General features: G+C 31.5%; 2 protein-coding genes across 2 annotated transcripts; one reads left to right on the forward strand and one right to left on the reverse strand.

The window, feature by feature from the left end:
* Positions 1–1,297: 1,297 nt before the first annotated feature.
* Positions 1,298–4,086, reverse strand: LOC11420538 (V-type proton ATPase 16 kDa proteolipid subunit). Its single transcript, XM_003612089.4, has 3 exons — positions 3,787–4,086; positions 3,419–3,704; positions 1,298–1,777 (listed from the first exon to the last, which is right to left on the reverse strand). The coding sequence occupies exons 1-3, from the start codon at positions 3,860–3,862 to the stop codon at positions 1,645–1,647; spliced, it is 495 nt and encodes a 164-aa protein (XP_003612137.1). The 5' UTR covers positions 3,863–4,086; the 3' UTR covers positions 1,298–1,644.
* Positions 4,087–6,055: 1,969 nt separating this feature from the next.
* On the forward strand, positions 6,056–11,123 carry LOC112422004 (uncharacterized). Its single transcript, XM_024784700.1, has 4 exons — positions 6,056–6,422; positions 7,273–7,931; positions 8,011–8,526; positions 11,013–11,123. Exons 1-4 carry the CDS (start codon positions 6,056–6,058, stop codon positions 11,121–11,123), a joined length of 1,653 nt encoding a protein of 550 aa, XP_024640468.1.
* The last annotated feature ends 2,044 nt before the right edge of the window (positions 11,124–13,167 follow it).

A 13,167-nucleotide genomic window follows, 5' to 3' on the forward strand; every position in this document is an offset into this window, starting at 1 on the left:
TAACACCAGTATTATTCCTAAAAAAAAAATGTGATAGTTAACATGAATGGGACTTACTCTAATGGTCTCTCAGCTGAGAGGCATTATCAAAGGAAACTTTGTGAAAGCTCTGCTCACCGGGGCATTAATCTATTTGGCAATGGAATCAGGAATGAACAATGTGATATTTTAAATTGATTATATCATCATTGTAAACATGATTTACAACAAGGTTGTCAAAGAGATTTCTCATATATTCTTCATCAACATGGGTAGAAGACTGAAGTGAGTCATATCATATCCGTAGAGAAGCAAATAGTTGTGCTAATGCATTACAGTCTAATATTGCTTATTGAAATTGATAATAACATGGGTGGTTAGTGTCCTTATTGTTGTCATGTAGTCTTTCTATTGCATCCGTTTATTAACAACAAAAAAGAATTAAAAAAAAAAAAAAAAACACAAATGGGTTATTGGCTGCTTGGTAGAATTTAATGAATAAAGAATTTTCAACAGGAGAGAGCCAGGAGGAATGCTGCAGGAATTAAACTTGTGAGATTAAAAATCACGACTCGGCACAATCAGAAAAATTATTTTTTGTAAAACTTTTCAGAGATTCTTTCTTCATAGGAAGAGCGTTATTTGCACTTTATTGAAGTAAATTACAGTTACACTTTCATCCCTTAAAATCACGGAAATTAAGATAGTTGTTGATATTTGTATTAAAGTTGTTTGTAAACACTATTGTAACTATTCTTGTAAAAGACATTGGCTTCCCTTCTATTACTCAATCCTTCCCTCTATTATTAATAATAGAAGGGGTATCATTTAAAGAGAATTAATAAAAGTGTAGAATTAACGAGGCGTTTGTAGTTTAAGAATAAGTGATAATAACAAGAGGTTAGTTAAAATTTCCCTAAAAACAATTTCAATTTTTTTGTTACAAGTATCTTCTATGAATGGCAAGTTGTTTGAGTATATTTTTTTGTTTTGTTTTTGCCTTCTCGCATAAATACAATGAGGATCAACAGTGTTCTCTACTTCCCCCCTCCATGACTCAAATCCACGACCTATTAGGTGTATGTGAAATGTCTTGCCAACTAAGTTGCGCTTCGTGGTGAAGTTGTTTGAATACTTCACAGGCGAGCCAATGCAATGTCTAACTCGGTAGATCCTATGTTGAATATACCATCTACCTGACCGACCTTTTATGTACGTACACAGATAACACAAACACATTGGTCATCAACAGCCCTATTCATAATCATGACCCACACAAATTATTGGTCATACTTACTCCTGAAAATGATCCATGGTGTAGAAAATTGATACACTGAACATACTACATCTTAATACATACATAAAGAGATGTTGGATTGGGGGCGAAATGTTCAACAGTAATCTAGTTTATTGAAATCAACACAAGGTTTATTACATAAATTTCTAATCTAGTTTGACAGAAAATAATTAAATACAGCAATGCCAAGTAACTAGTTTGATAGACTTTATTCCACGATAACCTCAATTTTATAACGAGTAGATTAGAGTCATAAGACAAAAGAAGAGCATGATAAAGCTCCACCCTTACCATGACCAGGTCTCTTATAAAGTTCACAATCCATGGATCTATGGCTCTGTGCACTACAGGCAACAATAAATTTTATATTACTCAGCTCTGGATTGGCCAGCACGGGAGGAGAGGATGATGCCAACAATAAGACCATACAATGCCAACGCCTCAGCAAAGATGAGAATGAGAATCATTCCAACGAAAAGTTTCGGCTGTTGGGCATTTGCTCTGCAAAAATAGTTCATTTTCAACATTTTAAATTCAATGCATTAAAATAACAGATTTAGTCTTTCAGAGTTAAACAATTTCTCTGTGAACAAATTGTTACACTGTCAAAAGCAGCAGCAGTAGTGATACTAGTCTAACATTAAAATGATTTTGGAGTTTGTAATTGAATCAACAACAGACTAACAAAGATTTATACTCCCCCGTGCTGCAAAAGAGGTTAATGAGGTCAAATAGCTGTTTCTTCGTTATATACTTGCAAACAAGCATAGTCAATACTTATGCTATTTTCTACCTATAAAATAAGGTCTTTTATCTAATACAAAGTAACTAGAACTAGGTATGAATATCCACCAATGCACTATATGAAGTACCTAGCACAACCATATCGACTTATTATGTCATGATACTAATAAGAACAACCCTCCCTTAAAAGCTAGCGCTATCAAAGGGGAAGAACTAAGCCACTTAAATACTCCACCGAACATCCCATACTACGATGCTTTATTTGGCCTTTCTAGTCAACCCTCCATAGGCAGCCCTTTCCAAGACACCAACAACAACTTTGAGATACCAATTGATAAATATCTAACAACTTGGAGAACCCTCCCTTATAAGCTAGCTATCAAGGGGGAAGAACCAAGCCACTTAAATACTCCACTGAGCATCCCATACTATTCAATGCAGGACTTGAACACCCATAATACCGAAGTACCTATAACATACTACTGAAATTGGTATACTTCATCATGTTCAGTTCTCACATTTACGTTTTAGAAAATTTACTAAATGACAAGAAAATACTAAATAAAATTGTGAAGAGTGGCCATGTGTTATGTGAGAAAAGATCATTCATCATTCAAATTACAAAAACCGAAAAACATAGAGAACACTGAAAATATTAAAACCCAATTAGAATTAAAGTCAAATAAGTATTTAGTTATTAATCAATGAAATAGACCTTATAAATTTATAGGTGCTTGTATAGAAGTAACATGAGAGAGTTTAAGAGAAAGTATACTATAAGTATAAACTAATTTGAACAAATGTTGGAAGTTATTATTTAAAAAACTTATAGACCAAGCTTGGATAAACTTTTTAACATCTACTTATAGGAAACTAAATTTAAAATAGTCAAAAAAATGTTTACAAAATATGCATCTTATCTTATTCAATCACATACCAGTAAAATCGCTCACTTTAGAGTGTAAACCAAGTAATATCAATCATATATAAGAAGATCGACGATAGATATTATATGTAGATAACTACTTATTCCTACATAACACCAACTCTTGATTTTGCATGAAAAAAATCAACTCATGATTTTCTGACTTTAATAACTACTCAATCTAGATGAGTCAATTCCTTGTTATTCGTATATATCTAACATCGACACTTCAGATTGAAAACGTGTCTATATGTACGACACTGATACACATGGTTAATTCTTATTTCTTAAATTATGATTAGTGTATATGTGTCAGTTTCGTGTCTCGTGTCAGTGTCAATAACTATAATATATATCAAATCAAATAAGAACACAAAAAATAGGGCCAACCTAAATCAATATACACAACAAATCAGTTATGAAATCAAATAGAATATTAACAAAAAAAAAGGTATATGGAGAGAATGAAATACCTAACACCAGCATCACCAACAACACCAATAGCCATACCAGCAGACAAGCCAGCAAGACCACAAGCAAGACCAGAAGAAAGATGAGCATATCCATCAAAAAGATAATAAGATTTAGCCTTAGGGTTAATCCCAGTACTAATAATCACAGCAATAATCAAACCATAAATACCCAAAACACCAGCCATAACAACAGGAACGATTGATTTCATAACAAGTTCAGGTCTCATCACACCCATTGATGCTACTCCAACACCACTCTTCGCTGTTCCATATGCCGCTCCCATACCTGAATTGGGGAAAATTGAATCAAAATTGAATTTGAATGATTAAGAGTTAATTGAAATGATTAAGAATTAATTGAGGCTTACAGGAGAAGATTAAGGCAGCGGCGGCGCCGAGGAAGCCGAAGAAAGGAGCAGTTTCATCGCCGCTGAAACCAGCCATTTTTGTTTTAGTTTTCTGTGAAAATGAGATGAATCGAGAAATGAACAAGGTGATGATAGATTTTGAAGATAGATAGAGATCTATTATTATTGTTATTTTCTTTTTCACTTGTTTTTTTTTTTTATTTGATTAATTTTGGATTGGATCAAAAGGAAGTTTCTTGAGTGGATCCCACTAAGTTTGCGATCACTCACACCACACCACATGTAATAATAACAGGCAAGTATTCACAAAATACATGCAATAATAATAAGCTTAAATATCATAATCTATATAATCCTCTCAAAAAAATCATAATCTATATCTATATAATATAAATTTAGGACCCATTTCATAGACTTTTATGGAAATGAATTACTATTGTTTTGGTGTTGCCACATGTCCCTTTCTTTTTACAAATGCTCTCACCATATTGATCCTCACAAAATACTCTCACCACAATCATCCTCACATATTTGTATTTAATGTTCATGTATAAAAGGAACTTTTACAATATCAAATTCTATTACTTGAATTTATATTAGAAATCAAACATTTTGAATTCAAAAAGTACAAATTTGAATCAAATAATTTTTTTTAATAATCAAATAGTTTAAATTAAAATTATTTCAAAAAAGATAGTTTGAATTAAAATATTTGAATTCATAGATTAAAATAAAACAATTGATTGAATTATTCAAATTTGTTTTTTATTAATAATAACACATAATAGTGTTTATTCAAAAAAAAAACATCAAATAATGTAGACATTTCTTATGAATTTGACATTTAATGCTATTAATTTTATTTGTATTTGAGTTTTATAAAATTATTCTAATTTGATGTGTTGCTATTCATGGAATATTAAATATATAATATATCTTAACAATTATTTTAATTGAATTTTTTCTTTTCACACACATATACACACGAATCTATTTATATCCAAATTATTTTGTGTTTGAAATTAAAAGTAACAAAACCAAATGATACACTTCATTGTATTTTGTATTTTCGTTCTTAAAAAATAGCATATGTTGTATTTTCGTTAAAAAAATAAAGAAGTTCATATGTTGTAATATTATTAAAAAATTGGGTCAAACTTAAATATTACTATAATCTGAAAACAATAATGAAAACAAACTATTAATAAAAATTATTTTTTTTAATGAAATATTTAGTGAGAAAATATTCACTATTATCACTGACCAAAATTTTAATTGTTTATGCTTGGATCATTACATATATTATAATAATAAAAAAACACATAATCAGAAGAAAAAAAATGACCTCTATTTTAAATGACTATGTTACATATATATGTCAAAATCACCTATAACTTAGCATAGGAGATTTCCTAAAAAAAACTTAGAATAGGAGACTTTTTTATGATACGCTTTTGATGGCTATTAAAACAATTTATGGACATTAAAATTGATTCATGACCAAATAATTTTGTAAATGAATACCCTGCATAGAACAATTGTTTTTTAGGAATGTTAAAAAATTAATTAAAAATCGAAAAATTTTAATTTTCAGTTTTTTTTTCCGATTTTTTAATTTTTTATATTTATTTTCCGATTTTTCAATTTAAAAAATGAATTTTTAGAATTTTGAAAAAAAATAAACAAAAATTAATTATGTGGCATGCCACGTCTGCGCCACGTGCCATGTGGTGGTGTCCGTCCCATCTCGCCTTTCATGGACAGGGGCAAATGTACGAAATATTATCCGAAGGATTATAAAGGAACTACGACGATTGACGAGGGTTATCCGAGGTACAAACCTCGCGATTTTGGGATACATGTTGACAAGCAGAGGGTCCTATTGGATAATCGATATGTCGTCCCATACAATCCACATCTTCTCATTAGATACGGAGGTCATGTAAATGTGGAATGTTGTAACAAATCCAACTCCATCAAGTACCTTTTCAAATACGTGAACAAAGTCCCTGATAAGGCATTGATGCAGTTGTCTGTTGACGGTGACAATCGTGATAAGTCCAAGCCGGTTGATGAAATAAAGCAGTATTACGATTGTCGTTATGTTTCACCTTGCGAGGCTGTTTGGAAGATATTTGCTTTTGATATACACCATAAATGGCCTCATGTTCTCAAACTAACGTTTCACTTGCATAATGAACAATCAGTACTATATGATGGTGATCATGACATCGAGGACGTGGTGATGTATAACAAGGAATCATAGACCATGTTTCTCGCGTGGTTTGAAGCAAATCGTCAGTATGTAAGCGGTCGCGATCTAACATATGCTGAATTTCCAACAAGATTTACTTATGAGAAGAAGGACAAACAGTGGCAGCCACGTAAACTAGGATATCAAATTGGAAGGCTTCATTACACGCCGCCTGATATATGGGAGTTGTACTACATGAGGATACTATTGACCGTTGAGTTGTACTACATGAGGATACTATTGACCGTTAAGAAGGGCTGCATGAGATATAGATGCATAAAAACGATTAATGGACATACCTATGACACGTTCCAGGAAGCACGCTCTGCTTTAGGATTACTTGATGACGACAGAGAGTTTATAGATGATATCACGGAAAATGGTGAGTTAGGTTCGGGCCATCAATTGTGTTGGTTGTTTGTGCATCTCTTAACCACTAGGACAATGACGAGCCCTGATATAGTATGGGATGCGGCATGACAGCTACTGTCCGATGATATCTTATTTGAACGTAGGAAGCGTCTGAATATTCTGGGTAATGTTTATTGTACTTATTACGAAATCTATGCACCATTTTTTGTTTTGTTTACGATCTAATTTTTGCATTTTTTTTCTCTGTCTAATAAGGCACATTTTAGAAAATTGGTTAACATAGTCCTGTTCAAAGTATTGTATGCTTATCTCAATAAATATATTTATCTATTTAAGTAGTGATAATAAACAAATACAATATTCTTTCAAAAAAAAAATAAACAAATACACTATTAATTTGATTATACACTATTAAATAAATATATTTATCTACTGTCAACGCCACAAAACTGTCATATATAGCTTTCCACTATGTATATCTTGATTAATTTGTTCCCATTTTCTATTTTTTAATTGATTACTTTTTCACGTTATCTAGATTAGTGAGCATTCATGACATCATTTTGTAGCAGTTCCTATATCTATTTATTTTCGCTTTAAATAAATAATGACTTGGGAAATCCTTTACAAATAAGCTTATTTTTTTAGTTTGAGTTAAGCTGAAAGAAGCTTTTTTGATTAAAAATTGAGTCGTGACTTTAATATCATTTTTTCTGTTGCATTGCATATATTCTCTTACTATCGTTTTTCTTTAGGTGTTCATATTAATTTCGTGACTTTACATTTAATATTTAGATATGCGTAACGGTGGCGATGACTTGAAGAACATGTGTTTGATTGAAATTGAAATGCTGCTTCAGGAAAACGGACGTCGCTTACTGACTTCAAATCTATGCCCAGGCCAAACGCGGCAGACATGCCAACTTTCACAAACAAGCTTATCATTGATGAGCTAAATTACAACAAAGTTGAATTGAAAAAGACACACGTTGATATGTTACTGATGCTGACTGATGAACAAAGATGTGTGCATGACAAGATCATGGAGTCTGTTGGTTATGACGACAATGGTTTCTTTTTCTTATATGGTTACGGTGGTACTGGAAAAACCTTTATATGGAAAAGATTGTCGGCTGCTGTTAGATCGAAGGGGTTAATTGTATTGAATGCTGCATCCAACGGTATAACGGCTCTTCTATTACCAGGTGGAAGAACCGCGCACTCCACGCCGACAGTCCCTATTGAGATTAATGAGGCGTCATCGCTTACGATGGAAAAGGATAGTCCTAGGGCAGACCTGGTGCGTGCTGCAAAGTTGATAATTTGGGATGAGGCTCCAATGATGCACCGATGGTGTTTTGAGGCAGTTGACCGATCATTGCTTGATATCATGTCCAAGAATGATCCCCTAAACGCACTTAAACCTTTTGGTGGAATGGCAGTAGTTTTAGGTGGTGATTTTAGGCAGATATTGCCTGTTGTCCGAGGAGGAACGAGGCCAGATATTGTTGATGCCTCGGTCAATTCGTCAAAGATATGGGCTTATTGTAATGTTTTGAGGCTTGCTATTGGATGCATCTTCGGTACCTGCAGAGCAGGAAGAAATTGCTAATTTTTGCAAGTGGATACTCTCAATTGGAGACGGCAACGATGCTTCGGGTGACAATGGTGAAATGAAGGTAGAAATTCCTGAAGATTTGCTGATATCAGACACAACAAATCCGTTGATGTCACTTATAGACTTTGTGTATCCCGATCTGAATGATAACCTTGGTGACCAACTATTTTTCCAAGAAAGGGGAATACTCGCACCCACGCTTGATTCAATTGAGCATGTTAACGAATTTATGATGTCGCTGATTCCAGGTGAAGAGAAAGAGTATTTAACCTCTGATTCTATTTTTAGATCGGGTGAATATTCTGATGTCCAAAGCGAGTGGTTCACACCAGAATTTCTTAATGGTATTAAGAGCTCTGGAATTCCAAATCACAGGTTGAAACTAAAGGTGGGATGTCCAGTTATGCTGTTGAGAAACATCGATCAGGCCAATGGACTGTGTAATGGTACTAGGCTGACAGTTATACATCTAGGGAAGAGCACGATAACTGCTACCGTAATTACAAGGAAAAAGGGCAGGTACTAGGGTATTCATTCCCAGGATGAATCTTATTCCGAGTGATCCAGGACTACCCTTCAAATTCAGACGCAGGCAATTTCCATTGACGCTTTGTTTTGCAATGACAATAAATAAAAGACAGGGTCAATCTTTATCTCGAGTGGGGGTTTATCTTCCTAAGCATGTGTTCACGCATAGACAACTTTATGTCGATGTCTCTCGAGTAACTTCAAGAAAAGGTCTGAAGCTGCTCATCCTGGATGAAGATAATAATGTTTGTAAGGAGACCACAAATGTTGTGTATCGTGAAGTTTTTCAAAAAGTATGATCATTGGTTATGTTTTAGAATTGTTGTTGCTATAATATATAAAACTAAAGTTGCCTATTGTTTGGAAGTCGTTTTATTTTTAATTTCTTTGTAAGGCGTACCGGTCATTATAGACATGCAATTTCTATATAAGCAGATCCTCCTGTCATTGACTATTAATTCATGCACTTTTCAGGTTTAACAATTCGTGAAATCTTTTTTTTTTTTACATCGTTGTTACCCTAAAATACAATATTTACATTAGACCATTTGTTTTGTAAAAATTAAAAACAAATAACAATCGGCGTTTCTGTAGCCCAAACTATATTTATACACACCCGTAAAAAATTAAACGTTTGCATTTACCGACTACGTGTATGCATGTGACAATGACTATTATATAAAAAAAATACATATTTTTTAGTTTTTATGATTAATAAAATACATTTTGTCAACAAATATTATTACACAGTACGTCGACGTATTTTTGCAAGAAAATTACATATGCTAAGTTTAACAATGAGTGCATTTTATGCTACAAATAATTAGTACAAGTATAATAATCCAAATATTTTTATCGTTATATGCAATGTTTAGATATTTCAAAATATATACAAAATGAAGATGATATTTTTTTCATATCGAATTTAAAATCTATACATTTGATCAAAAAAGTTTTTTATTTCCCCGTGCTGGCACGGGTCACTATACTAGTTGTCAATGTAATTTGGGTCAGTTTTGATTTTCGTCCTTGTAAAAAAAAACACTTTGAAATATATCTTTATAAAAAAAATTTGTTTGAAAAAGGTCCCTGATGCCGCTTCATGTATGACTTGGCATGTTATTCTACATGTGGCAGTCCACGTAATTAAAAAAATTCAGAATTTTTTTTTATAAATCATAAAATATTTCTGAAAAAAATCTGAAAATACGCATCTGAAAAAAAACTTTGGAAATTTAAATTTTCGAAAACTTAATTTTTTGACATAAAAAAAAATGAAAAAAAATGTGAAAATTAAATTTTCGAAAAATAGATTTTTTTAATTTGAAAATTATATATTAAATTTTTTTCGAAAATAATGACAATTATATTTTCAAAATTTATAAATTTAAAATTTTTGAAAAGAAATTCTAATTTCTTGTTCTTTTACGAAAATTTTAATTTAGTTTAATTTTTTTCTTCAGAAATTTTTGAATATATTTTATTTTGAAAATTATACAAAAAAATAAATCAGAAAATTATTTTAAAATTTATTTTCAGATTTTTTAATTTCTTTTTATTATTTTTTAATTTTAAAAACAATTTTCAGAATTTTAAATTTTTTTAATATTATATGGCACGCCACGTGGCCAAAACCATGCCAAATCAGCTGAATAGTGGGGCCATGGACTTTTTTCAAACAAATTTTTTTTACAGGGTTGTATTGAAAAGTTTTTTTTTACACGGACGAAAATCAAAATTGAACCAAATTACTGGGATGATTAATAATAATAAGCAAGTATTCACTAAATACATGCAACAACAATAATAATAAGAAAAATGTTCTTCACCCATAAAAAAACACTCCCTCCCACTGAATGATGGACGAAAGTACCCATACATGACTTAAGTACGTCAGGTACTTTTAGCATGAGTTAACTCACGATTTAAGTTACGCTGCGCACTGTTAAACAACAGCAAAGTCAGAAAAATAATCCATTCACTTTTAAAACATCCAAATATGATTTTTTTTTTCTCACCAGGTGCGATTTTTATCAATCTCAACCAAATCAACATCAAATCACGCAAATCAACAAGTGTTGCTTATCCTATTGCATTGTTTTTTTGGTTGAAATTTTTGTAGAAATTTTACATTTTTAGGTTTTTTAAAAATTTGGTATGTGTGTTAGTTTTTAGGATTGTTAGTAATGAATTAAGTTAGAAATTGTAGTTTGAATGTTGTTTAGGATGCAATGCGATAGTTTTGGGTTTAGAAATTGTTAGATTTTAAGTTGATCGAAAGTTGGACTCTAGGTGTTTGATAAAATGTCTCGGATCATAATTAGTTTGACTGCAATTGGTAGCTTACAGACTAAAATGACACTGCCAAAATTTAAGTGTTGTTGAATTGTTAGAAATGACACAATTTCCTTATGAAATAAATCATTGATTTTTTGCTTTTGAAATATTGTGCAGATATGTCTCAGAGGCCTGGCAGAGTTAGAGGATGGAGGGAGTCCTCTACTAGTAGTGCACGGAGAGAAAAGGAAGCACAACGCCCTCCTCAAGGAGGAGGAGGAGTCATAGTCCACATGAGTAGTAGGGTCTTGTTCTAGTGTTTTAGAATATTTGCTTATTTTTAGATGTTTTTGTGACATTTTCGGGAGATTTTGATGTAATATATTTCATTCGCGCTTTTGCACACTTTTTTTGACATTTTGATTAGTTTATTGGTTTTTAATTTTGCGTAATTTTTGGTTTTATTATGCGTATGTTAATTACTAATGATTGAATGATTATGAATGTTTGAATAAATGATGAAAATGATAGAATGGATGTATGAAGGAATGAAGAAAATTAGAAAAAATTGAGTTTCTGCTGTTCTGTTATTTTGCACAGACACAACGTGAGTTAACCTACGCATGTGTTAATTCCAGCCTAAGATAAGTCACTCAAGTGATTAACACATGCGCGAGTCAACTCACGCATGGTTATACACATGCGTGATTTCACTCACGCTGGAAGCATTTTCGGAAGTGCAGATGGGAGTGAGCAAAATGTGATGGAAGAAGAGCATTTTTCTAATAAGCAATTCAACCATTCTATGAAGACCAAGAATGGGAATGGATCTTTAAAAAAAAATGGGAATGGAGTCTTATTCATGGACCAATATTTATTTTATTTGTATCAATTCTTTTTATGAAGGAAATTGAGTCATTTTAGAATATAATGGTTCTGAAGGTGCAGGTCAAAATGATTTAGTAATATTTGATTTGATATGATGAGATGCATGTTTGGTTAATGCATATTTTTTTATGAATTCTTTGAAACAAAAGAAGTTTGAATAAGTTGTTTAGAAGGTTTCTAAATCCACTTTTTGAAAGTATGTCTCACAACGAAAAAGTATTTACACGTTAGCTTTTAAAAAAAAACGTTCATTGTGATTTAGATATGGATTTATATTCTTGTAGGTTGGGCGGAGCAAGATATGAGTGGCCGAAGAGACAAACAATTTGATTAGAGTGGCAAACTTTGATCTTCTAATTTGTTTTGAATGTTATTTTTGGTATTGTCCTCGTTTATTTTACATGTAGATAAAATGTTAAGATTTAAGTGTGTTTGATTTGCAAAACAGTAAGAAATAGATATAAGAGTATATGATAAAATTGTACCAACAAAATTGTATTAGAGAGAGAGAAAAAAATGATACGCTAATTGTTGAATTGAGAAAGAACAGGAGTTGCTTGCCCCTTCAAAAAAAAAAAAGGAGTTGCTTGTATCGCAAGTCACTGACTAATTAGTTAACTAACTAACTTTTTTTTTTGATAATAACTAACTAACTAACTCTTTGTTATAAACAATTGTGCAAGTTAGTTAGGATTGATAACTAACGTGTTTAGGATTGATAGAACCATGAATGATCAGTGCCGTCCTTATATATTTGGAGGTTCGGCGATATAATCAAAAATAGGCCTCTAATAAAATAAAATTATAATTTTTTTTTTTTAAAAAAAGCAATCATCTATTTAAATTGAAAATAAGATCCGTAAAAATAAAAATACAACTTCAAGCTAATATCTTTATCAATCTTCTAGGTTGTTAATTTTCCTAGCTAATTTGCACACCTGTAAAAATAAAAGGTTTATAATGTTTTATTTGAGAGAATAATTATAATGTTTGTTCTTTAAAAAAAATTATGATGATTGTTGTTAGAGAATTAAAGCTTTGCTATTTTATACGATAAGTATGGATGAAAAATTACAAGTAATGTTCTAAAAAAAATTATATTGTGTTTTTATTTGTAAATATATAATCTAACATGTTAAGGAGAATTTAGTTGAATTGAATAGAGTATTGAGATTTGACAAAAAAAAATAGAGTATTTAGGATAGACGAGACTCAAATTAAAAAAATTAATAAAAGAAAAAAAAGTAAAGAGAAAAAAGGGATAGAAAAATTAATCAAAGAAGAAAAACTAAGTAAAGGAAAAGAAAACAATTGCTAAATGTTTGTCACGCTATTTGTATATATTATAATTTTGTATGCAGTATACAAAAAAAACATTTGGGCCCCCAAAATTTGGAGGCCCAGCTCATTAGAGCTGTTTGCACCCCCTCAAGGACGGCCCTGT

The sequence above is a fragment of the Medicago truncatula genome, chromosome 5, assembly GCF_003473485.1.
Source record: "Medicago truncatula cultivar Jemalong A17 chromosome 5, MtrunA17r5.0-ANR, whole genome shotgun sequence".
NCBI classification, from domain to species: Eukaryota; Viridiplantae; Streptophyta; class Magnoliopsida; order Fabales; family Fabaceae; genus Medicago; species Medicago truncatula.

Bases quoted from the DNA above. Each gene is read 5' to 3' on its own strand.
- LOC11420538 (XM_003612089.4), bottom strand. From the start codon at position 3,862: ATGGCTGGTTTCAGCGGCGATGAAACTGCTCCTTTCTTCGGCTTCCTC. The intron at 3,705-3,786 runs GTAAGCCTCAAT...TCCCCAATTCAG, and splicing joins CGCTGCCTTAATCTTCTCCT to GTATGGGAGCGGCATATGGA. The intron at 1,778-3,418 runs GTATTTCATTCT...CTATTTTTGCAG, and splicing joins GTTGGTGATGCTGGTGTTAG to AGCAAATGCCCAACAGCCGA.
- LOC112422004 (XM_024784700.1), top strand. From the start codon at position 6,056: ATGTTTCTCGCGTGGTTTGAAGCAAATCGTCAGTATGTAAGCGGTCGC. The intron at 6,423-7,272 runs GTGAGTTAGGTT...ATGCTGCTTCAG, and splicing joins AGATGATATCACGGAAAATG to GAAAACGGACGTCGCTTACT. The intron at 8,527-11,012 runs GTAATTACAAGG...AATATTGTGCAG, and splicing joins AGAGCACGATAACTGCTACC to ATATGTCTCAGAGGCCTGGC.